The 26,245-nt window shown below is 40.1% G+C and overlaps 1 protein-coding gene across 1 annotated transcript in view; it reads left to right on the forward strand.

The window, feature by feature from the left end:
• WDR7 (WD repeat domain 7) overlaps positions 1-26,245 on the forward strand; it is a 129,371-nt gene that overhangs the window by 5,761 nt on the left and 97,365 nt on the right. Inside the window, exons 2-14 of the mRNA XM_082496973.1 lie at positions 6,521-6,692; positions 7,821-7,927; positions 11,101-11,179; positions 11,713-11,887; positions 13,863-13,939; positions 17,048-17,167; positions 17,351-17,496; positions 18,558-18,660; positions 19,693-19,834; positions 20,369-20,617; positions 22,151-22,371; positions 23,109-23,304; positions 24,459-24,673. Of these exons, the coding sequence (XP_082353099.1) occupies positions 6,534-6,692; positions 7,821-7,927; positions 11,101-11,179; positions 11,713-11,887; positions 13,863-13,939; positions 17,048-17,167; positions 17,351-17,496; positions 18,558-18,660; positions 19,693-19,834; positions 20,369-20,617; positions 22,151-22,371; positions 23,109-23,304; positions 24,459-24,673 (1,989 nt within the window). The 5' untranslated portion in view covers positions 6,521-6,533. The remainder of the gene's footprint in view (positions 1-6,520; positions 6,693-7,820; positions 7,928-11,100; positions 11,180-11,712; positions 11,888-13,862; positions 13,940-17,047; positions 17,168-17,350; positions 17,497-18,557; positions 18,661-19,692; positions 19,835-20,368; positions 20,618-22,150; positions 22,372-23,108; positions 23,305-24,458; positions 24,674-26,245) is intronic.

Consider the following 26,245-nt stretch of genomic DNA (forward strand, 5'->3'; position numbering starts at 1 on the left):
TTTCTAATACATTGTACTTAGTAAAGCTATTAAACTGGTTTCTTGAAATAGAAATTTATTCCAGATGATATTTGCCTAAATACCAGCCTTAAGCAGGACAATTGAAAGATTTACTTAACTGTTCTACCAGACTAGCATATTATTTTTATTTTTTTTTGGATTATCTGCTAATCTAAAAAATTGTTCTCTATTTCAATGTGAAGAACATAATTGAGATGTTGGTGTATATAACTCTAACTGGATTATATTTTGATGATGCAGTGGACCTAGTAACAAAAGCATGAAAAAGGCTGACGTACTGAGTGCCATTTTTGCCTTGGTTTATGGGGAAAACAAAAATGCGTAGGACCAGCCAGTGTGTAATGTGGCTGTGACACTGCTCTCTATGGTTGGAAGGTCATGGTGATGGGGGGACATTCCCGATGGCAGCGGAAGGTCCTGCATGCGACCTGGCACACAGGCTGGGGGAAGGCCAAGAAGAGGAGCTGGGTGTCCTGGTAGGTAAGCAGCTGTGTCTGCCTTTGGCCGTGGAGCTGCCCGCTGGGCTGCCCGAGCAAGACTGTAGCCCGCAGGTTAAGAAGAGGAGTGGAAGGATTCTGAGGCTGCACTGCTGTATCGTGTGTGCTCTGGAGCTTCCTGGTGCAAGGAGACGTTGAATGTCGTCAGAGGGATGCAGTGGAGGGCTATCGAGGTGGTTCAGTGTTTGTCTGCAATTAGGGGAAGATACAGTAGCAGAGAAATGGACATCTAACATACTTTAGGTTGAATGAAAAAAAAACACATCTTTGTTTTATATTTTTGTAGTGATTGTGTCCGGTGAAAGATGCCCCACTACTCTGGAGTACTCGGGCACATCCTCAGAGAGGTGGGGACTTACGGGTACAAGTAAGAATTACCTACCATAGGTGACGAGCAGAAGAGCTGGCTTTAGTTAGAGGAATATGAGACTGCGTGGGTTTGGGATACTAACTGGCATCTACCAGGGTTGTGCGAAGGGACTGAAGAAGAGAGGCTTTGGGACTCCAGAGGCACGAGTGGCAGTAGCTTCCTAAGGCAGTGCAAGTGCTGGTGATGCGGTGTTTCACATCGCAGCTCTCGCCTTAGGAAAAGCTAATATGAGCGAGAGAAGAGATCCTTTGTTGTGGGGCAGAGAATGAAAAAGAGAGCCTCCATTTCTGCCCAGTCTTTTCCCACATCCCTGCATCTCTGTATTTAGTGTCTCTTTGAGAGAGGTAATTTGAAAGCGAAGCAAAATAAATAGAAGTATGCTTTTGTACGTATACACCACCACCCCCCCATCCACGCAATAACACAGTCTCATTCTTTTATTGCCTGTTTGGGGAAGGAAACTGGGGGTCTGGCACTTGTGAAGTTTTTGTCTTATCACTTCCACAATCCCAATGAAGACAGAGGGGTATTAATTGGAAAGAGTTCTACTCGGTTTGATGACTTCATTTTCCAGTTCAAAGTTCCAGTTCCCTCTTCTGCAAAAATAGTTTATTCTAGAGAGGTATAAATAACTGTGGGATTAATATATATTAATATGTGGGATATAAATAATAAGCGTGGGATTTCATTTGTAATGATTCAGTGCATGCTTTTTGACTCTTTGTCAATGGTACAGTGTTTATTTGCTGCTGTAGTTTGTCATCACTGATGTAAAAAAAAAATATTGATTGTTTACAGACAATAAGTGAGTTTTGCTTTTTGCAGGGGCTGTATTTGGTGTTAGCCAGTGATAGAGAAGGGCTGTTCTTTGTAGACCGAATTCTTCAGCTGTTAAAATGAGCTTGTGGTGCTTTCTGAAAATGAAGTTTTTAATGAAGGCATTGCGGTACCATAATAAAAAACTAGAAGGAAAGAGGTAGATTTTCTTTTTGCTCTCTCTCCCAACAGTTGATATGAAATAATTCTAAGAATTCTGTTTCTCTTGGATAGAAGCTGTGAAATGTGACTATCTGTAGGTCTTTAGAAAGTATTTTGCTGTTAATGTTTTCAGTGCTTTCTCTCACTTCTGCATGGAAATATGAAATAGATTAGGTTACTTGTATTTGCTAGTACTCTTGTATGTTGTAATATACTTTGCATTTGTTTTGAAAATTCAATTTAAGTGGATATTTATAGTGCTGTCAATTTTAAAGTTTTTATAAGTAGTTTGGGTGGAAGAACATTAAACTGACTGCTACATTTTGAGAAACACTTTTGTGCCCTGGTAGGAGAGCTTCGGTGTTTGTCCAAAATTGCAGCCGTTAGCATCGCTGAAAGCAGTGAGGTGACATGGAAACGCTGTGACTTGGTCCCTGACCTGTGAGCAATAGCAAATGAAGGCAATGAGAGGAGATTTTCATGTTGCTTGCCAGCGTTTTTACTCCTAGGTTTTTAAGCTCTGAAATTGTTGGTGGATTGCTATATTATCTGTTAAAACTTTAATTTGTAGATTACACTGCTGATCAAACAGCATTTACAGTCCGGACCCCCCCTTGGAGGAAGTGGGGTCAAACAGGTACTTTGGAGCTCGCCGCTAGCTGGCGTGGTGGCGGTGTGCGTCCCCGGCGGGGGCTGCACTTGTGGCATCTTTGGGGTTCATTCGGGCAGTTTTGCATGTGTGGTCACCAGCAGGAGCTTCTTGCAGGTCGCAAGGGAAGAACACTTTGTAAAGAATGTTGTACCCTGGTTGGTACTCAGGCGCTTTAATATATGTAAAGGAAAGAAATTTCCATCTCTCCCCGCCTCTCACAGTGTGTCTTTCATTTTATCTCACTACAAAAAGCGGGTGATGAAAGAGTGAAATGGGTATTTTTGTTAGGTTTTGTGAATAACTTTTTTGTTTGATTGCATTTTTTATTACATCTAGACATTTTGGTTTTCACTGTATTTTTATGACTAGTTCACTATAAATCAAGTATTTTTAGAATTGTAGCTCTTTAGTAAGGTCTCTGTATTCTTTAAACTTTTGTAACTTTGCAGTTGTGTATTGTGATCATCCAGACAGAACAATTGATCTGCCATTGCATAACAACTAACACTGCATTTACGGGCATGTTTTACACATACTAATTCCACGGGAGCTTGTAGTCTGTTGCGGTAGACTAAATGTTTGATTGTTGGTCTTTATTTATACTTGTTCATTAAATAATCTTAATAAAATAAATAGTTGTTAATGAAGATAGTCCAAATGGATGCAAGATATGAGTTGGGATAAAATGACAGTTAATAGGAAGTGATACTACTGTTTTGCTGATATAGATTTTGTGAAAAGCCATAACGCGTCTCTTAACTTTTCCGAAGTTTGAGGGGCCCTGTGAGCTGCTTTGGTCTGTAATACTTAGCTATGCATTATTCTGCCCTCGCTGCCTTCCCTTCCCCCATTTTTCCATGTCCATTACCATGTTCGATTTCTCTGCCTGCAGAGGTTGTTTGCTCTGGGAGCATAAGCAGTATTTGTCAAAATTAATAAAAAAGTACTTTCTTGAAGAAATCACATTGTGATTTTTATATAGATGAGAGATGACATTAATTTACGTTGAACTCTGTAGAATCATTGAGGTCAGGCGTATAGTAAAAAACAGCATTTTGAAATAGAAGGTATTTTTGATGCAGAAAGCACTTATTTAAGTGTGGGAGTCGCTACTGGGAACGGCCAGGGTAACGTAAGATCAAAAAGTCAAGTTTGTGGCTGGTGCGAGCAAGTTTTCTGTGCTGCCTCTGCTTATATGGAATCTGAGTTAGTGTCCAAGGCAAGGACTAAGGCTTGCGTGATAGTTTTGGGTGGAAGTTAAGATTATAGAATGAAATTCCGACAGAAATGCATAGCTGGTGCCTGTGCTTGCGTTGGGATGGTGGGCAGGGGGGAGCGTGGTGGCGTGGCGCTGGGCAGCGCTGGCGGTGGGGCAGCGGCGCTCCTCTCGTCTCCTGCTTGGTTCCCCTTCGCCATCGCTGGTAGCTGACCACAGCATCACGGGGATGCAGAGGGGAACTGTGCCTATCGCAGGGGAAACTGGAGCTGTAGCAAGCCTGGCTTACAGTCAGGATGACCTTTAGTTGTGGTTTGGGTTTTTTTCTTTTGTCGTAATTCAGAATTTTTTCCCCTCTCTTGAAATGCTCTAATGGCTTACATATCTGTGAACAAATGCAAATATTGCTGGATCACGCAACCTGGAAGAGTATGTGTGTACCTATAGAAAGACAGGAAATTATGCATTTTTAAAAAAATATTTCTTGAGTGAATCCTGCCTGTGTTTGGTGTGTTTAAACTTCTCTAAATCAGAAATTCTGCTCTGGTTGGAGCTGTAGGAAGTACAGAACATAAACCTCTACGAGATAGTACGTAGGGAGCATTTCTTTTATTTATTTAGCACAACCATTTTGCCCGCTCTTTTATCACAAAATGCTCCAAGCAGTAACTTCCCATAACTCAAACTTGAGAGAACTGACAATCCATTGCCACGCTCAGCATAAGCAAACTGGGATTCAAGGTTCCTATGTTATAAAAGCACTGAAGTGGTTGGCAAACTCAGAATGTTGCTAACAAAAACAGTGGTTTGTTTTGGTGTTTAAATCTTGTGCTAATCCTCCTAACTGTTTTTTATTACCACAACTTCAGTTTCTACGATGTTTTCTTTCTGTCTGAAGTTATGACTTAAACATGTTTTTTGTTCTATACTTCCCAGTCACCCAGAACACTTTGGCTTGCTGACAGATAATTTCTTGGTGTTGTTTGTGTCAACGTATTTTATATGATACTAAATGTTGCTACGAAGATAGTGTTGCATCTATTTTTGTTGGATAGAGGCCAGAATCTAGTTCATATGGCAAAACATGGTGATCCAAACTACCTTCAGCTACTAAATAAGCCTATCTAGTGCTACTGTAGCTCCTCAGCAGGCTTCTGTTAGACTAGCTGGCTGGTCAATTATTGCTTTTTATTTCAATACAAATTGACTTTTAAAAGAAATAAAAGAAAAATTTAAAAAAAGGAGGGGGGGGGGAAGGTGTTTTAGGTCCACAGATGAACTTCCCAAAGCTTGTCAAATCTGCTGGGTCAGCAAGTTTGCCTGAAGTCATACTGCAGTGCCACTGAGTTTTAGTTGCAGGGCTTTTTTCTTGTCTTGGGTTTCAGCGGCGTAGCAGAGCTCACCCAAGAGGATGCTCACTGCCCGTCCTCACGCTGTGCCGCACTTCCCTCGTGGGAGCTGGGGTCCGTGGGAGGAAAGCCCACCGCAGCTTGAAGCTGGCTGGGGCACAGGGTCTTGTGGGACCTGGGCACTTGTCACAAAATCTTCAGCATCCAAATGGTTGGGTTGCATGAGACCCTCAGCATTTATGCAGAATAAGTAAAAAATGCAACCTGTATTGAATAAAAGGTGATGCTGTGGATCCTGCAGGGGCCTGGGGCCCTTCAGCTCTGGGTTGGGGTCCAGCCTGCTGCTGGAGCAGTGGGGAAATGAGGGAGTGTAAGAAGCAGACTGCACTTGCTGTGTTTATTCCGTTCGTAGTTTTCTTTGGTTCTAAATAGGGCTGATAATGCTAGAGAGAATTTTTTCCCCTCAAACCCCATCTTTTGACATTGCGTGTTCCGATTGCTTTTCCATCACCCTGCGTACATGCTCTCGCTTGGCCATGGCCCTGCGAGAAAGGAATCTTGAGCCACTGACATTAGAGAGGTGATACTTTGGAAACTTGGGCTTAGAAACCAGAAACGGAAAAGTCCAAAACTAACATGTATTTTTAATTAGGCTATTTCTGTTTCTAATTACCTTTTGTTTGTTTAGTTAGCCTCTCTAGCTGCATGTGTGAGGTGGAATGAACTATCGGAGTAAGAGTATGAATTAAGGAATGGCATTAACCTTGAAAATTATTTCTACCACTCATTTCCCCTAATGCAGGATACTATGTATTCCAACATAAATACCCATTTGAAAAAGCTATGTCAGCGTGACACTGGTCTAACAAAACAGTAGGTTTGAAAAGTGCATAGGCATCTGTAGAAATCTCCAGAGCCTATTTTTTGACTAAAAGTTGTTGCATTTGCAAATGGGGATGAACTCTACTGTTGGGCATATCGTAGCTGCCGCAGCCCTGGGACTTAAAGCATTTGCTACTTAAATTATTGTGAAAGGAATGATTTTGGTAAAAGTACCTGTGGGCGTAGGGAAATGCTTTTCGGTAAAAGTGTCTGTACATGTAGGGAAATGCTCCTTTGAAAAGTGTCTTTTGCAAAATGTGTAAGAAATCGAAGTTGTGAAGTTACAATACTACCACAGTTCACTGTATTTTTCAAGTGACTGTTAATGTTATTTAACCCATATATGAAAATAATGCATTCATTGATGAGAAGTGATAGTACACTGTGTTATATTTGAAGAATGGCATATATAGTGACTGTGTTTCTTTTGTATAAAATGTATTTGAAGTCACTTCAGACTACTATTTTAAGTTTTTCTGAGGATAAGAACATTCTAAGGGTGGGAATGGCGTACCTGCTGAGACATAATATTTCTTATCTTGATTAATTTGACAGGCGTGAAAGCAAAATGGCAGGAAACAGCCTTGTTCTGCCCATCGTGCTGTGGGGCCGCAAAGCCCCCACGCACTGCATATCCACCCTGCTGCTCATGGATGACGCATCGATGATCGTCACGGGGTGCCACGATGGACAAATATGTCTCTGGGACCTTTCTGTGGATTTAGAGGTAAGGCTAAAGTTGGTATAATCTTGATTGTGTTTAAAGGGCGTATTGTTGTTGCCAGTGTGATTTTATTCTTGAGTATTACAATATCCATTCTGGTCTGCAGTTCTTTCTGTGCCCTGTTCACTTGTCCTTTCTTCCCCCGCTCATGAGACCTGGATAGACATTTAGGAAGAGACAGTTTTGCTCTTGAACTTTGCTGCTGCTCCTGCAGTCATTTTTTGGAGTAATTACTACTTCTTTTCAGGAGCTGTTCTAAACTAGTTGTTACTTTCAAGTTTAGCTGATGATATTACTTCGTGAAAATGGATTCCAATCATCAGAGGACTGTAGTTAGAGAACTTTTTAAGGTTATTATTTTATTCGACTGTTTTTTTTTCCATGAAAACCGAAAGAGGAAAAAAGCTAGTAGCAGAGATGAAGGTTGATGATTAATTGTTTTGTGCCAGTGGCTGCCCTAGAGTTGAAATCAGAAATGTCTATTTTGAATATAATCTTGTAGTTTGCCTTGGTACAAAGGGCTTTAAACTCTTGGAATAGAATAGCAAGACAATCATTTCCTGTAAAAAAAGCAGCATGCTTCCGGAAAAGTTCATACCTAAAAATCTCAATGTCTGTGAGTTACCTGCATAAATTATGTTCATGTCTGGTATATTTAAAAAGAAAAAGTGACTAGTTATTTCTAGAAAGGACAAATAAAGGGCAGTTTTATTTTTTTACCTTTATATAAAGCCCATGCGTAAATTAAACTTATTTATGAATATATCAGGTTGTCATCTATACTTGATTGGGGGAGAACTGTTGTTGCAGTAGTACAAATTTTTTCGTTCAAGTTGGGCCAAATTCAGCGTGTGATTTAAAATTATTGATAGCATGAGTTTGCAAAATGCAATTTTGCATTACAGTATTAGCTAGAAACCCTTTTTTTCTCCCCATATACTATAGCAGCATTCTGTGCAAACTCTTGCCAATTATCTATCTGCTGCTGTGCTAATTAAATGTGTGTGTGTATATATATTAACACAAATATATTGATATAATACATAAAATGGAAATCTGGAATATGTATATTCTGGTTAAGTAATAGTGCCTATGTTATTTTTACTTCACATTTTATTTCCCTGATTCTAGATTAATCCCAGAGCTCTGTTGTTTGGTCATACAGCCTCAATTACTTGTTTATCAAAGGCCTCTGCTTCCAGTGAAAAGCAGTATATAGTGAGTGCATCAGAAAGCGGGTGAGTTTCCTCAGGATTTATTAATATGCAGATCTGTTAAATAATGGAAAGTGAGGGTAGAGGAGAGATCAGGTTGTTTACATGCACCATATTTTTTTTACTTAATCTTATGTCTATAAATATTCCAAATGATGGGACTCCTCCACTGTAGAACCTGAGTGTGATGGGAATTTTGGATTGGTGGCCTGAAAGGAGCGTAGGGAAGTGCCCGAGGTGCTGGAGCGCTTCCTCCGGTGCTTGTTGTGCTCTGGGAGTCAGTGGCAGCACGCTGCACAGTTGTGTGTAGAGCAGCATGTGGAGCACTGGATGTGATCTCGGTTCGGATGAGCAATGAGACGTGTGACAGTGTTCCCTTCAGTCATGGCACTTCTGTGCTCTCTGTCATCTCTTCGCTTCTGCGAGTTTGGATCTACCATCAACTGAACTGACATATTTTGCTGCTTTTCCTCTGCTCATCCAAGATGTGTTTCTTGAGCAAGCTTGAGATGTGTTTCAAGCAAGCTTGAGCTGTAGTGTAGCTTCTTGGCGGGAAGTTGTGCCTAATACATGTTTTAAAACTTTGAAACCTGTCACACAATTTATCTATCTGTTGCAGTTTTTGATTTCTATCCTTAAGAAAAAACACATCAGCAAATACATATTATTTTTTAAGAGGTTTTCTTTACTGATGAGAGTAGCTGTTCGGGGGGTGAAAGGGGGAAGGATTTCTCATGCCATTGACATTAACGGGGATTGCGGTCAGGTAATTTAAAGGGGGGGGAAAAAGTCATACTCTGCACCTTTTAAATAAAAAATACTTTGTACACTCATGTTTTGGCCTAAATTTTGGGCTAATTATTGAAAAGATACATAATTTGATAAATTACAGGTCAAAGCTTTGGGGCCAACTTGTTTTGTCATTGATAACTCAGATGCATTATTTCCTTATTCCTCCTTATCCTCCCCCTTCTCCTTCCCATCCTCTGCCTCAGACTGAGTACAGGATCTTTAGTAACTGACTGTCCTCTACTGGGGGAGCACTTCCAGCTGGCTAAAAAACTTGTTCTGCTGCGGTTTCATGCTGTAGCTTTTGCCATCTGAACTGTGTTCCCCTCCCGCTACGGAGAGGGTTTCCTTGTGCCCCTGGGCGGTAGTGGCCGTCACAGCCAGTGCCGCCAGGCTGGCAGCACAGCTAGGGCAGGGGGGAGAGCACACAGCTCAAACAGCCCTGCCCAGATGGGTAGCCCCTGCCGAGATGCCTTCCAGAACTTTCTCAAGAGCTCTCAAGCCAGGCAAGAGACTTAACCAAAGCTGGCCATGAGGCCAGGCCAGCCCCCTCCAGCAGGCAGGATGCATTCCCCATGTCCTTCCATCTACACCCCTACCCTGCTGGCTCCGTGAAAACAAGCCCTCATTGCTGGCAAGCAGCTTCTAGGAAACGCACCATGGTTGTCATCTTCTCATAGAGTCATTCTGGAAGGCAGGAGCTTTTTTTCCCCAAACAGGAGCCTAGTTTTGCCTCGGGGAGTTGGAGTAACTACTCTTGTTATCAGGAGTCTAGAATAGCTTTTGAGTTTCTAAGTAGAGATGCCAGCAGTTTGCTTACACAGAAATCGTCTTCCTCCATGGACTTCCATTGAACAAGATGGGTTGCCCTTCACTTCTCTCCGATGGCAAGCCATCTCATCATACGTCTGATTTTTAGCATCTCTCTACATATTGGGGTACAGTATAGGCTTAAAATGGTCTATGTCTCTTTGTAGAGACTTATTCTGGAATAAAAGTTCCTTTGGAAAGAAGTTGTAATTACACATTATTATATTCCTTCTTAAACTAGTGGAGACTCTGAACACTCTTAGATTTAATGTGGTTTTAAAGTAGGACTTGCCTTTTCAAAGTTTGCTTTGAAAAGCTAGTGTTTCCCACTCAGTTATCTTTCACCGGGCAAAATATATGACCTGGAAGTATTCGCAAAGGTATTCCTTCCCGGAGCATCAGTCTGTTCTCAAGAGTTGCTTTTTCATTCACCTGCAGAACCTACTGTTTGAATGGCAGATTTTTCTGTTATGCAAAACAAGCTTAAAAAAAGGAAAAAGAAGCTTGTGAGTCTGGGTTGGTAGCTTTTTTTTGCTGGTTTGTTGGTTGTTTTTTTTTTGTTGTTTGGTTATTTGCTTTGTCTTTAAAAGGCTGTTTACCAAAAGGTGGACCTCCAGGCTGAGGCTGATCTGATCAACTCTGGTCGAGGAAGAAATTCCTTAACCTCTGCCTATATAAATGTAGCTGGCCAGGTATAGGTTATGTAGCCAAATAAAATAAAGGTTTCTATCTGGAAAAGGCAGGGAACTATATGACTGAATAACCTTTTAGCATCGAAGTTGAGAGTAGAATGCGTCAAAACTTCGTATTTCCACTTTGCATTGATTTCAGTACTAAGTAATCTTTTCCTTTGGATTTAGAACCAAAATATGTTTTTATTGTGAAATTATATATCTGATATAAAAGGGAAAAAAAGGTGAGAAGCAGCTGACAGATTCTATTCTGATGAAATTTTAATATAAAATTTTAAAAGTATTCTTTTTAAATACTGTAAATAGAGGGAATGGCTGCTAATTTGAATGAATTCATGGTGGTAACTGTGATCTTTGCTCATAAAGCAAGTCAGAAAAGTATCAGTGCTAGTACTATTTATAACTTGTTCAGTGCTTTCAGTTTGGTCTTAGAAGGTGAGGCTTCCACCTCTGGAGAGCCTGGCCTGGAGAGGAACCCGCGGGGTTCCTGCTGCCCGGCACGGTTCTGCCTTCTGGTGTGCTGCTGCCCTCCCCGCAGCCATGGGGGAGCCAGGCTCGGCTTCGGGCCACTTATGGGGTGCGGCAGAAGTATAGAATGACTTGAAACATTTGTGAGAGAAGTGAGAAATTCTCAGTGACATACTTGTGTTTACTTACTACTGATTGTTTCTGATGAACCTTGGCATTTCACTTCTTCCCTCTCTGTAGGGAAGAATGGGTTGGGTAGATTCAGATAGAAAGACTAGAAATTCAAGTTGATTTTGATTTTCCTTTTTCTAAGTACAACTCACTTAGTCACTAACACATGGTTCAGATGGTTAAGTTTCTCCCGACGTAAATGATTCTTAAACCCTTGTAAGATTGAAGTATTTTCCACGTAGTTTTAATCTGCCTTTTATATTTTAGGGAGATGTGTCTGTGGGACGTGAATGATGGGAGATGCATAGAGTTTACTAAACTAGCCTGTACACACACCGGCATACAGGTTAGTGCTTTGTCTGTGTTTCACAGGTCCCATTCTATAGTGCAAAGCATGAATAACTATAGATCAGTTATCAAAGCCAGGCTGGTTTGTTTCTTTTTAAGCTTAATAATGACAATATATGCATACTGCAGTGTCTCGTGATTTATACTGTATCATTAAATGTTGGAAATATGTGCCATGCTTCAGCATTTGGAAAAAAAAAAAAGTATCATAATTAATGAGAGAGAGTGGAAAGAAAGGAGAACGTTTTTGGAGGAGTACTGCTGTAGGAGGTGGGAGGGTGAGGATGGTGTTAGCAGGGAGGGCTGGGCAGGCTCTGCCAGCTGGGGGAGTGGGGTGTATGGCATGGGGGCTGCCTGGGGAAGGTAACGGGAGAAGGGGGACCTCTGCAAAAACCTCCCCTCAGCAGTGCAGACTAGTAATTTTTAAACATACAGGCATTAGAATATACTTACGAAAATACAGTTTTGATGAAAAATGATCATTGTCTCACATGGAGTATTACCTTCTCTATTTTGTTACTATCCATTTAGTTCTATCAGTTTACAGTTGGGACTCAGCGTGAAGGGAGACTGTTGTGCCATGGACATTATCCAGAAATTCTTGTTGTGGATGCTACCAGCCTTGAAGTTCTTTATTCTTTGTTATCGAAGATATCTCCTGACTGGATCAGCTCCATGACTATCATTCGATCCAATAGAACACAAGGTAATTACTTTTGTTACTTTTGTTAGGGCTTTGCCTCCCTGTAAGAGAAATGCTATTTTCAACTTTTTCAAGAACCTTGGGAGGAACAAGAACATTGCCTCTTGTGATCTTGGGCAACACCCAGCAAGCACTAACTGTTCCAAAAAACAGAGTGTATATAGTTGTTCCTAGTCCCTGAAAAAGGGGCTGGGTTAATATCTGTGCAGTATTGTTCCATCAAATGGGAGTGCTGGCTCTGGCTAAAATGTAACTGCGTTCTCATGAACAGAACCTAAAATCTTGCCAAATCGCTCTGTGTGTGCTCGGCAGGCTCCAGGCTCACCTAGTAAATAGATTCTCTTCTGTCATCTTGAGCGTGTGCTTGTGCTGAAACCTGAAGGACAAGGAACCTTCCCACAGGAAGAGTGATTTAGGTTTTTATGTTGAATAAAAGCACATTCCATTAGGGTGATAACCTGTTTTCTCTTTGAGAACTGAGAAAGGGTTCTGGAGAGCACTCTGACAGCGAGAGCTGGGAAACCAGCACAAGACTGGAGGAAGAGGTGCAAGCACACTAAATGCTAAGGCTGTCATCTGCGTTACTAATGTGCCACGTAGTATATATCGAGATCATTTGGCAAGCTATACATTGTAACTTTTGACAAGATATATGTGTATCGTGAGTATTTCTTGTGATTAGTAGCTTGGTAAAAAGCACTGTCATAACATTTTCAAAGCTATTATTGCAGGGAAAGTGTTTAAAGAATGTGCTGATTGAAGTACACAATAGGGTTAAAAACCCTGAAAGCTGTAGAGGGAGGAAGATCTAAAAGTGATGACAGCCAGTTTAGTGGAGAGAGATGTGAGTAGGCTCATGTTTGGGGCTGGATTAGTTGACACGGTTTGAAGTGATCCCTGTCCACACGTGTGTTGCTGTGCTGGTGTGTGTTGCTGTGCTAGGCTTTGCGTCCTGCCAGCTGAGAAGTGTCTCCCTCAGGGTTTCCTCTTGTGGACACTGTAATTCTCGGAGGTTTGGGGAACACTGAGGAAGAAGATCCTGACAAAAGGAGAGACTTTTATCTTGAGTTAGGGCTGACAGCAGTTGTAAATGGAGTGCTCCCGAAGTCCTGGAGTTGGAAAGCTCAAATGCTATCCCCACAACATCAAAATTGCTGGAATAACTGGAAGTAAAATCTGGTATTAAGTATTTCCTGATACTGCATTGAATTTTATTTCTTTTTTGTAATTGTTTTTATGTGAGCACCCTGGTCTAGTGGGAGGTGTCCCTGCCCATGGCAGGAGGGTTGGAACTCGATGAACGTTAAGTTCCCTTCCAAGCCAAACCATTCCATGATTCTGTAGTGAAATCTAGAAAGATTTTGGTCCCCTGGGATTTTGGTCTTACACCAGACTGCTCTGGTAGAAACAGAACTGTCTAGAAAGGTTGACTGGCACTTGAGATGCTTTATTTTTTGTGAAGGTAATGACTTTAACGGAGTAATTTTGCAGAGGTGCCCTTTGGGAACCCGCAGGTGCAAGGTGCTGGGGCAGCTGTACAACTTGTGGGTGTTTCGTGTTACACCCCGGTGTCCTCACAGGCTGCTGCAGGCAGGCAGCTGGGCATGAGCAGGACACCTCTGCCGGGGAGAGCAACCCCTTGCCTTTGGGGACAACGATGGGACAGCCCACGATGTCTAATAGCAGTACTAGCAACAACCATGCCTTCCCTTCCCCCCATTTAATTTGAGGTCTATTATTAAAGAGAGACGGGAATGAGACTATAAACACAAACCTATGCTTGTGCATGTGCCTATGTGCTTCTGGAATACTACTTTGCAAATAAACATTTGATTTTGAAGCAAACACTTCAGGAATGTTTTGATAAACTTTTAATGTTGAGGTACTCTCAGTATATTTTTGTACTCGGATATGCACAAGTGTGCAACAAAATGAAGACGTCCTTGTGCTTATCAGCCTAATGTTTGTTTTTCCCCAGAGGACACTGTTGTAGCAGTTTCGGTGACTGGCATCCTGAAAGTATGGATAATAACCTCTGAAGTTAGTCGGATGCAGGTAAACAAAGGCTTCTGAATTAATGATATTTCCTGTTGTGATGAAGGGAGAACTTCTATTAATGCTCTTTCCTGTTCTATCAGCTACCTAATGATATTAGTTTTTTCCTCTTTGCCATCTGAAAATCAACTTCCTTGATTTTGTTTTACTGATTTTTCAAGTTACCAGCAGAACTCCTAATCTTTCTCACATTTTGACTCGGAGGACTTCATTTAAATTAAGAGTAGGATGATCTCCCAATTTCTACAAATCTTTTCTTTGTTTTTTACTTGTATTGTGTAATGATTTGTACTAATATACAAATATTCATGTTAATATACAAATATTGTTCTTTTAATTTTTTCCCCTTTAAAAGTCCTTTTCTTTAGTTAAGTCATCTTGTACTACATTTCACAGGAGTTTTGAGTTCCAAAGGGAATTTAATAACAAAGATTCTTACGGTAATGTTTAACCTTCCAAACTGATATGAACACTGTACTGCATCCATAACTTCATTCAGTACAAGCAAAACTTTTATATGCATGAGCTTGCAGTATAAGTACTCATTAGTGGAAAGAGATGATGCTAACAGTTGCGTGTTTATTCTGTATAGTACAGGTAGAAGAAGTAAGGCAGAGTTAAAGCTTGCCCTGTACTGTATAGGAATTGTGTGCCTTAATATGGTGGTGACGTTGTAGAAGTGACTTAATCTTAAAAAAATAAAGTAAAGTATTGCGATAAAGTTCTCCAGCTGCATTTCTTATGCTCCTAAATATATCTGTACTTATTTTTTACATTTTTTCATTATAGTTTTATTACATCATACTATATTACTATTATTATTAAATGTAGTGTTTTCTTTGAGAAAGATAAGGAGTGTGACGTGGTGATGCCTGAAGGGCTTGCTGAGCAGGGAATACAGTTTTTAGGAATATTCATTATTAGGGATTATCTCCAGCTCTTTGTCATTTGGCAGTTCCTGCCTTCCTGCGTGAATAAATGAATAAAAGTCTTAAAGGGGATTTGCTACACGTCTCATAGACCTCTGGCAAATTAGCTATTCACAGAAACCTCTTGTAAAAGATACACCTTACTATAGATGGAAAAACAACCTTATGATATATAAATGAATTCTTTTTTTTATGAAGTTATTTGTTTCCAGAATATTTATAATGCAAAAGCAACACAGTTTGCACTAGCCTGGGAGACCACTATAATGGATTCCTTGCTTTTGACCCCATCAGGGGACAGAGGTGGTATTCATGTTTTTTTGTTTCATAGTTTCAAATTTGATTTAAGTATGTTTACGGTAAGAGCGTTTTCTGGAAACCCTTGTCATGCAGCTGGTTGTGTTTTAGGTATTCTCACATTTAGCAGTCACACCTTAGGCGGCAGCTGTGAGCAGTGAGGAGTATTGGCTATTAAGAAAGTACAGAACACAAAGACATAACTAAAGAGGCGCTTATCACAGTCCAGTGTTTGGGATATGGGGAACCTTGAAAGGAGGAAAAGTGAGCTGAATGTGCTTAGTTTCAGCTGGCTATCTGGATGCGAGGTAATTCATCGACAGTGACCATACTAAATAGGCACTGCTAATCCCTGCATCTGGGGAATTTGTTGGACTTAAGTGACAAAAGAGGATACCACATGCTCTTGCAGATCATCTTCTGAGGAATAATAGAATAAGAACTAAGGAAAAAACACACACTCGTAGTAGAAGTTGGCCATCTGGCATCTTATGAAACAGCATAGTCCTGTTTCCATCCCACAGTCTCTGTCATGTTCCTAAGTTCAATTTGAACAAGAAGAAAAATCAGCTGGGTATTTGCTTGTTAGCTGAGTTCCACGTGTGTGTTGCTCTCTGTAGAGACTGTTTCAGACGCTGGTTGCTGTCACAGTGTCTGAGTGCTTAGATGGTTTCTGTGTGGGACAGAATGCTTACTGCCCATCTTAAGATGAGGAAATAATATTTCAGAAAAATAGCGTCTTGCCACAGAGGTCTGTAACAGAGTAAGGAGTTGTGATCTAGGACATCCGAGTCCCCGCATCTGCCTTAATTGCCTGGCTGTCCTGCTGTTCTCTGCCCTGTCTCGATAAATAAGTTTGTTTTCTCTGAAGGTGAGGAGCCCTGGGAAAACAGTTACAGCGAGGAGCATCGCAGACAGGTCTTTCTGTGAGTCTCCTGTTCATCCCTGCAGCAGGGGTCTGCAGCCTTCTCTTCTTTCAGCCGGGTTTTTGTAACTGTAAGCCAAACTTTTCAGACTACGAATGCACGGCTGTCCCTCCTTCTGTGCAGGTGTCCAAGTCGGAGTGAAGCTGGGCAGTCAGGCAGAGTGGGGATTGGCTTGGGAGCTAGTTCGTGGGTGTTCTGGGTCTGGGCAGGTGAGCAGCGACCACCCTCAGTACAACCGCAAGAGAAAGTTTTGCTTAGAGGTGGGCCCAGATTAATCAAGGTCCCACACTGATGTGATAGAGCAGTCTGGTACTCGGACTCCGCAGAGGGTGTTAGGCCAAATGGTCAAGATCCTGCACTAGACTGAATCTCAGAAGAACATAGTCAGTGGTGACTGGAGCTTAACCTTGGGCTGAGGGCAGTCTGCAGCTGAGACCGCTGAGACGTGATCATGGTAGTGGGCATGAGGAGGGGAACAACGGGCTGGTGTATTCAGCAGTTCAGCTCTCCAGCTCGGCTGGCGTGCTGGTCAGTACTGCGCCCGATTATGGCTATATACATACACTGTTTAAATGGAAGTGATAACCTCCTGTTGGTGTCATTTTTGTCAGTCTCTACAAGCTAATTTCTTACCTATCACTTCTTCAGTTCTGCTTTCCTGCACATTTTCTACTCACGTACTTGTGACAGAGTTTGCAGACTTGACTATCACAGGAAAATTGGTATTCAAGATACAATATACCCACAGGAGTGTCAAAATAAAACTCAAGTGTTTATTTCAGTTAAAATTTACAGAAACATTGACGAGCTCATGACTTGAGCAAATTTAAAACCATCAGAAATGCCTTTTTTGAAGATGATGTTATTACAGAAGGTAATATGGCTCTTTCATTTCAGATTTGTAATTTTAAATAAAACGCAGCTAACTTAAGGTTGTGTTTTTTGTTTGTTTTTAGGATACAACACCAGTATTTGAAGAGGAGTCAAAACCTATTTATTGTCAGAACTGTCAAAGCATTTCTTTCTGTGCGTTTACGCAGCGGTCGCTGTTGGTGGTATGCTCCAAATACTGGAGGGTAAGGCGAGCTAGCTGGGCAGCACCTGCCTGCTTCCCGCTCTTTAATTAATGTCCCAGTAAGACATGATCAGGATGCTCTAAGTCCTTTTAATGTGGCTATAGTGAAACTGAAATTAGCTGCTGTCTGGGCATTTTAATCTGTTATCGGTTAATGACAACAGACTCTTCTGTTTCTTTTCAGGTTTTTGATGCTGGAGATTATTCCCTCTTATGTTCAGTCCCTAGTGAAAACGATCAGACCTGGACTGGTGGCGACTTTGTGTCAGCTGATAAAGTGATTGTATGGACGGAAGATGGACAAAGTTTCATATATAAATTGCCAGCCAGGTAATCAATGGTTAAATACTCCATGTATTTTTTTGAGATAAAAATATGAGCAACTTTGAAGAAATATTGAGTATCTTCTGGCTTTTATAATGTTACAAAATCATATGGATATTGCAGAAGCTAGTATTCCATGAGCATATTTTAAAGTGTGTCCCCTAAACGCATAGTGTTGAAGCAACGCTCAGAAATTTAGATTGCTTCACTATTTTCTGATATTAAACTAACTCTTTTTCAGTTCCTAGTGGAGCTGTGTGATGGGAAGAGGTGCCTTTTGCTGTTGAACCAGTGTCAGAAATTAAAACAAAATATAATTTAAATTTCCTTAACCGGGTCCAAATAAGGAAGAAATAAGATTTTACTATATGGAGTAGAATGTAAATGATGATTGTATTATTGTAGCAGAGTACTCTTTCAGTCCATTAAGGGAAGCCATGAACAGCTGAGTTTGCATGTCAATATGAAAATATAAAGTTAATTTAAAATAAGATATTAAAGAGGTTAACTAAATGTAGAACAACAAAAGTAAAATAAAAAAACTATTCTAGTTTTCTTCTGGCATTTTCATGACATGTAAACGTCTCTGTTCTGGGTAGAGATAGTTTCACCTTGGACATCCCTGAATATTCTCACATAAATCAGGCAAGGACGCCTTTCTCACCCTCTTATGCCATCAGAGCATGAGGGTGTGAGCAGATTTCTCTGGTGATCTGTCGGAGGAATCCTTGGGTTTGGTGTGTTTTGGTCCCGAGTCAGAGACCAGATGTGTTGAAGTCCAAAGCAGATCTAGCGCCAGGCTTCCTTTGTTCTTTTTTCCTTCAGTTCCGAATGTGGGGGGGGGAACTGAGCTGGACACGTTTGGAGCAGCTATTAATTGATGAAGCATACCTTGTACATTAAAATTAGGCTAATGAGCTGCTATATGCTGTATTAACAATTGAAAAAGATAACGTTTAAGGGCTTGGGGTCTGGTTTTGGTTAGTATTATTTAGTTAGCTAGTGATGTAGTAATAGCTTTCTAGTAATATAAAGCTTTTTGTTTCTTTCTTTGTTCTTAAACCCAGCTGTCTGCCAGCTAGCGATTCATTTCGCAGAGACGTGGGGAAAGCAGTAGAGAATTTAATCCCACCTTTATTGTACAGTGTGTTGGATAGAGCAGATAAACAGGTAAAATCTTTGGGGTTTCTTTTACGGACTGCATTTCTCTTTTAGAAAGTTGAAACACACATACATCATGACCAGTTCTTCTCTTTCAAAGTAGACCTGTAGGATTTCTTCTTTTCCTGAAGAAGGTAGACAGCTGCAATTTCCCTGCTGTTTGCTTTGGTTCTTGTTGGCTTTCAAATAAGTGCAGAGGTTAGTCTGGTCAAATGAATCTTCAGTATCTTATACTCACAGTTTATCACTCATCAGTGCCTGGAGAATTAGAAGTCAAGTTGTGATGTGCATGACGATTAGGCAATAACTGAGCAAGAGCTTCTAGAATTTGAAAGCTTAAATCCTTGCAAAGTAAAGAAAATCCAATTTTGTAGGCAAAAGTCCTCTTTGGGCTATACTTTATTTTATATGGCTCTGTGAACTACATCTGCTATAAATTAATGTGTCTAAGACTGCTGAACGATGTATCTAGTACTTATACCTATAATACAAGGTATAAGTAACTGTCTGATTTACAAATGCTGTAATTACAAGACTATCATAGGAATCCTTTTTTATTATCTTAACCTTCTAATCTGTTGCCATATTTGGACACTGAAACATTTCTGTATTTGATTTTTTTTTTTTTCTGTGTGTTGTCAATGAATATTAAAACTCCCTTCCTTCTGTTGTGGACCTTGTTCCTTACTGAGTAGTGTATCTTCGGCTCACCATTGTAGTTAGAATGTTAACAATTTTAGAATGCGCGCACACATATATAAAATATTCTAAATAATGAGAACAAAACCATATATATATAAAAAAAAAATCTTTTTTCCTCTCCCCTAAACCTGTGGTTTGTTTTTGTAACTAAGCCACAACTTCTGCTGATTCTTACTGCTATGTTTATTCTTTCTCCTGTAAGAAAGATAAAGCATAAAGTAGCTAGTTTTTGTCCTGCTTTTAAAAGCTACAGTGGATTATGTAGGAAAAGTAAATTTTGTGGTTAGTGCGTGGTTTGCATGTGTTCTGAAGTTGTTTGTTTTTTTTTTTTTTTAACAGCTACTAATATGTCCACCAGTTACTCGATTTTTCTATGGACATAGGGAGTTTTCCTATAAATTGTTAATCCAAGGAGACTCTTCAGGGAGACTGTGTATTTGGAGCGTGCCTGATACTCTTGAACAACAAGACAGTGCAAAAGGTATACCTAATTAACAGTCTGGTTGCCAAGTTTTTTAATAGGCATCTCTATTTTTTTGTGTGTGTTTTGTCGCAGGATATAAAGCACTACTGCTTTTCCTACCAATCCTTGAAGCTGTTTTGTTTTTTTAATTGTTAGCTTCTTGTACAAGTTACAGTAACTTATTTTTTTCCTACATGATCGAAGTCTTAATTTACTAATAATATTTTTCAGGTATTAAGTTTTAACTGCTATTTCCCAAATCCTAGCTGTGGTCATTGCTCTCTGCCTGTGTAACTTCATCTTGTAGCTTCAATCACATACTTTTCCAGTTGTCTCTTATGTTGTTTCCTTGTTATGTAGTCAGTAAATTAATCTCCAGTATGTACCTTTTACTTTGTTCAAAGTGTTGTAACATGGTGTGGTTAAACTTTGAGATCTTCTCAGGAAAGCATTACTAATTTCTATTCTTGATTATTTTTTTTTTTTTAATCCTCCTCTGGCCTCACCCTTTTTTTTTTTTTTTTTTTTTTTTTTTTTTTTCTTTTTAAACAGGACTGCCAACAACAACTTCAATATCCCTCCAGGAAGCTTTTGATAAACTTACTCCTCACCCTGCTGGGATTATAGACCAACTGAGCTTAATACCAAACATCAATGAACCACTTAAAGTTACAGCCAGTGTGTATATCCCGGCACATGGGCGTTTGGTCTGTGGCCGTGAAGACGGAAGCATTGTGATTGTGCCGGCAACACAGACTGCTATAGTTCAGCTGCTGCAGGGAGAGCACATGCTTAGAAGAGGTATGCAAAGAAACTTCTGCAAAGCACGGCTGGATTACAGCCTGCGCCTCTCACTCACAAGATAGGTTTAAGAAACAATTTCACAAAGCGAGCTTTAAGTCACTCTGCAGGTAGAAATCATGTAACTGTTTACTTAACAATTCTGATGTTCTATTATGTAGTGAGAAACCTAAGTAAAATTAACTGTCACCAGCTGGCATCAATTTGGGGGGGGTCCCCTCACTGGCAAGCCTTGGATGTTTCTCCTGGGATTTTGAGATGCAGGAGCAAAGATGTGGTGGGGGACATCTCCTGTCCCTCTTCCAGAGAGGTTGTGGGCACTGCGTTCAGCTGGGGTATCAGTGTGCCTCTGAAGATCTTGGAAAATAACATGTCTAACAGAGCTCCTCTCTGGGTATTGTGTAGTTAGTTGAGTGTTGTATATTGGCCTGCTGTTGTATATTTTGGTTCCAGATAATGTTAATTTAATGCTTTTGTGATCATGGTTTCAGAACAAATATTTGGGGTTTGATTCTTACAAATGCTGACAAATAAGAAAGACATGTAAATATTTTTGTGTAAATATAGGTATGAGATTGTCAGTTTTATACAAGGCTGTTGGTTGTACTGTTTCCTTTATATAACTGATTTACTTTATGTGTAACTTTATACAAAAATGATTTTTTTTCTTAATGTGAAGTTGGATTGCCTCAAAGTTGCCACATTATTCCACAAATAAGCATTGGTGATTCATAAGCTCATAAAAATACAGAAGTGCCTGGTGTATTCTACATAAGGTATGCTGCACTTGCTAGAAAGTATAACCACAGAGAGGAAAAAAGTTCAGCTATGTCTTGCAGGTGTTGCATGGAGTACTTGATTCTGGTATTTAACTTACTGGGCCCATTTTGTCAAACTCGCCATCTAAAAAGACAGTTTTTCAAGCATCTTTTGCAATAGTTAAAAAGCTAAACTGAGAATGATTTAACTAATGTATTTGATCTCAGTGAAGAGAAGACTCAACGTTCTTGCTGTGAGGTCACAAAAATGATTTTCCTTTTTAAATTTAAACTTGATGTCATTAACCTATTCTGCACAAGCAGCAGATATGCATGCTGCTGTTGTGGCCGGTGCAGAGTAAGATTATGCATTTTTCCTGCTGCTGGTCCTTTTGGTTATAACCTTGCATAAATTAATGTTTGACTGGGAAGGGAATTTATTTTTTTGCATCTTGGTGGCCTTTTTATTTTATTCTTTTCTGGGCTATTTTTAGGGGGGAGAAAACTATTTTAAGACAGTTGAATTACTTTAAAGTGAGATTATATGGCAAGACAACAGGAATTATTTAGCCCATGTCATGTATTTAAAAAAAAAAAAATTAAGAGGGGACTGATTCTATAAGAACTTCTGTCAAATTTCAGTATGTAATTTTTTTTATCAAGAACAGTGTTTTGGGTTGTGAAATGTTCTATTGAATTATATTTTCTCTCTCCTCTTTTTTTTTTTTTTTTTTTTTTTTTCCCCTCCCCTTTCACCCCTCTCCCAATTTCTCAGGTTGGCCACCTCACCGGACTCTCCGAGGCCATCGAAACAAAATTACGTGTTTACTGTATCCTCATCAAGTTTCTGCTCGTTATGATCAGCGGTATTTGATCTCAGGTGGTGTGGATTTCTCAGTCATCATATGGGATATATTTTCTGGAGAGATGAAGCATATCTTCTGTGTACACGGTGGAGAAATTACACAGCTTCTAGTTCCACCTGAAAACTGTAGTGTAAGTTTTACATAACATATCTGATAAGCTGTCTCACGTGTCCCATAAATGGTGCAGCTCCTCAAATCCTGCTGGAGAACGTGCACATAATGGGAAACACTGAAGGTTTAGCACTGACCCGATGAATAACTCTTGCAGGCACCTAGAGAGTTTAATTTTTCTATTAATCTTGGGTTTGTTCATGTCATGTTTTAGCTATGTAAAGGATTAAAAATAGTGGGAAAACTGGATGTTAAAACCTAGCTAGCTAAGGCTAATGCTTTGCCTTTTATGGTATAGAGCATTAACAGTGGAAGAGGAGTTCCATGGCACAGAGCAGGCTTTCCCCGGAAGGTGTGTGTGAATGTGAGAGGCAGGCGTTCCCCACCAGGTAGCCTACAGGTTTCAAAGGCAGTTTTGTCTTTCGTAACTTAGATGAGTGGGTAGAATCTAACGAAGAAAATGACATGGGTTGACTTGAAAAAACATGGTCTCTCTTTTTGTCTCAACAAAATGGGTTCTGATACCTGTTTGCTCTTTGTGATGTGCAAGAGATGGAATTCAAGAGAACTTCTGCAAGTGAGATTCTGTTTCTAGTGACCTCAGTGAGGTTCAGCTGTGGACTTACGTGCCTGGTTTTCATTTATAAAATAGGTTGTTGATCACCATGCTTGGTCCAGTGAAGAAGAGATTATTAAATACAAACTGTCTGCATTACAATTAAGATTCTTTCTTTTTTTTTTTTTTCCTTTTATTAGGCAAGAGTCCAGCACTGCGTTTGCTCTGTTGCCAGTGATCACTCCGTAGGTCTTCTGAGTCTGCGGGAGAAAAAATGCATCATGCTGGCGTCCCGGCACCTTTTCCCTATTCAAGTAATAAAGTGGAGGCCTTCTGATGACTATCTAGTGGTGGGATGTTCAGATGGCTCCGTGTATGTCTGGCAAATGGATACTGGTAAGGTTAACTTCAAAGAAGTTGATTAAACAGTTTTTTTAATAGATATATGTATGTATTTGGTTATAGTTCTGTATAACTTGCATCTGAGAGAAGACTTAAATTTTTTTGCACATTTACATTTAGAAATTTAGCACTCCACATATACCCAAAACTTGTAGATTATGTAAGCTTTTGTTAAATACATAGTTTGGTATTTGGAAAAACGCATTTAGTTTTGGAGTTGTATAGCTTGCTGTGGCTATCTGCACCCTCCGTGTTTTGCTGGTTGTCTTTATAGACACTAGTCACGATGTTGGCTGCATGTGTAGCATCCTCTCAGTTTATTAGTGCCCGTGCTCCCTCAGCAATTGTCTTGAAAGCTTGGTGTAAAAGTGCAGCACCTTGAATCTACAATACTTTCTTCATCTGCAGAATGAAGAAAGTGTTTGGTCTTTTGTATTGTTTGTTTTGTTGGTTGGTGTGGTGGTTGTTGTTGTGTGTTTTTTTTTTTAAAAAAAGGGACTAATGCTTAGTTTAGAAAAACTAAAAATGAGCCTTAACAGAATGAGCAATGAGGCATGAAATAAAAACAGCTTATTTGTAGAAATTTTTGTGATATCTGAAAGGGAGAAAGTGAGGACAAAAGGCATCTAAATATATTCAGTATGTAACTACCTCTCAACTTCTTAACTCGCTTAAGAGAAAAACCACAAACCTGCAACAATGCCTGAATATTATTATGATCTTATTGTGAAACCTAGATGAGAATTGTTTTTTATTGAAGCTCTAGGAAGCAAAGAGGAACTTGAGATCCATCGTGGAAAATTTAGTCTACACAGGTAGTTGGGTGGGAGACTGAAAGCTGCCTTCCACTAAAAACGTGGAGCAACTGCAGCCATCACACTCTGGTCAGTACAGAATCATACTGTGGGCTTTTTAAAGTTGTCTTGATTTTTGTTAATGTGTTTTCCTTACACACTTCAAATTCATGGAGATTTAGGAAAATCCCATCCCTTTAGGAATTTTAGTTCTAAAAATAGCTGTTAACACAAGGGAAACTTTTATGCGTTGCATCCTGTGGTGTAAATTATTTTCACCCATAGTTTTACTTGTGATGTTTTGGACATTCTGAGTTGTTTCTGCTGAAACTCATGCTCTTCAAATATTTGCAGGTGCGCTGGACAGGTGTGTGATGGGAATAACGGCAGTGGAGATCCTGAATGCCTGTGACGAGGCAGTCCCAGCGGCTGTGGATTCCCTGAGCCATCCCGCCGTCAACCTGAAGCAGGCCATGACAAGGCGGAGCCTGGCTGCTCTGAAAAACGTGGCGCATCAGAAACTGCAGACTCTGGCCACTAACCTGCTTGCTTCTGAAGCCTCTGACAAGGTAAGCTGTCTTTCAGTTTGTCGGTTTTTAATGCAGTACCCGAAACCTTTATTTCCATAAATAATTGAAGAAAATATGGGAAGAAAATAATATATCTTTATACAACAACAAAGGCTTATCCAACTCTCTGAAACTGACAGAAAGACCTAAACTAGCTTTACCTGGCCTTGGGTCAGTCCTAGGGGTTCACTTTCCTTGAACAAATAGCAGCATCCTTCTTCACCGTCATTGTGCAATTTCCAATGCAGGTGGTGTTAAGTAGAGTTACATTTCACTTAGGTTTTTTCTATTTTGTGCTCTCAGTGGTAGTGGCTTTCTTGCTGGAGTCCAGTGCTCTTACACTTCCTCTTCACTCTCTATACTCTGTACTGCTTTCGCTGTCATCTTCTCTAGGTTCAGTAAGAACAGAGGTTATGCACCAAATAAACTTCTCTTTCTAGATGGGTAGTAATATAGAATCATAGGGTTGGAAGGGACCTCTGGAGATCATCTACAACCCCCAACCCCCCTGCCAGAGCAGGGACACCTTAGAGCAGGTTGCACAAGAACGCATCCAGGCGGGTTTTGAATGTCTCCAGAGATGGAGACTCCACCACCTCCCTGGTAATATATTATATATTACTCCCTGGAGTAATATATTTTTAATATCAACCAACAGAATCCCTTCCGCATATCTCTGGATGCTGTTCCCCAGTTTAGGTTACTGTTCATGATGCCACCTCCCACTTCGTTGTGCATTCTACTGGGGTTTTTTTGAGGTTGAGTTTATGTAAAATCTGGATTTAGCAGCGTTTGGTAGAATCTGGAATATTTGCGCAATTCTATATGTTCTGTTAATTTGAAGTATTGATGGGTATACAAGGAGCCAGGCTGTGATCCAGGTTCGTCATAAGCAGGTCTGGCCCTTTTTGTTTTGTGCTAACTTTGAAGAATGGAACCAGCATTGATCTGTTTTTTTCCCCTTTTTCCCCCCCATATTGAACATGTGCAAGAATGTATGAAACATCTTGCTAAAGGTGGAGCTAGAGGTTCATTTTTTTTTTTATTTTGGTAATTATTGCTGTGTGACAGTTCAGAGAAAGTATTACTGAAGTATATGTGCAAATAGATATAAACGGACCCAAAGTAACTTAAATTCTGGAAACTATGGTTTGAGAAATCTTTCAAGTGTTTAATGCTGGAAGGTATTAACGGGCTTAGTTGATTCCTACGTATTTCAGCGCTTGATGTTTAAGGGCTTTTTAAATCGTGTTTTATGATTTAAGTGATGAATTCAAATGGAACTGTCTGTAGTAACTTGTTAAAAGCATTCAATAACTGTTCCTGAGCGCTGTGTGTGTATGTATAGAGAGAGCGCATCAGCCACACCATGTTTACCTGTGCTCGTTTAGACACAAAACTTCACAATTTATGTGGATGTTACTGAGTACCACAACAGGCTGCTTGCCAATCCAAGCAATGAGTAAATGCTCGTATTAAGATCTCTGGTAAGCAAACCTCTCTGATATTGTCATCGTGGTCAGAGTTGTTCAGATATTAGAGCAGTAGTGGGACGGTGAGCCTGCACGTTAG

Source organism: Vanellus vanellus (assembly GCF_965231255.1).
Source record: "Vanellus vanellus genome assembly, chromosome: Z".
In the NCBI taxonomy this organism is placed as follows: domain Eukaryota; kingdom Metazoa; phylum Chordata; class Aves; order Charadriiformes; family Charadriidae; genus Vanellus; species Vanellus vanellus.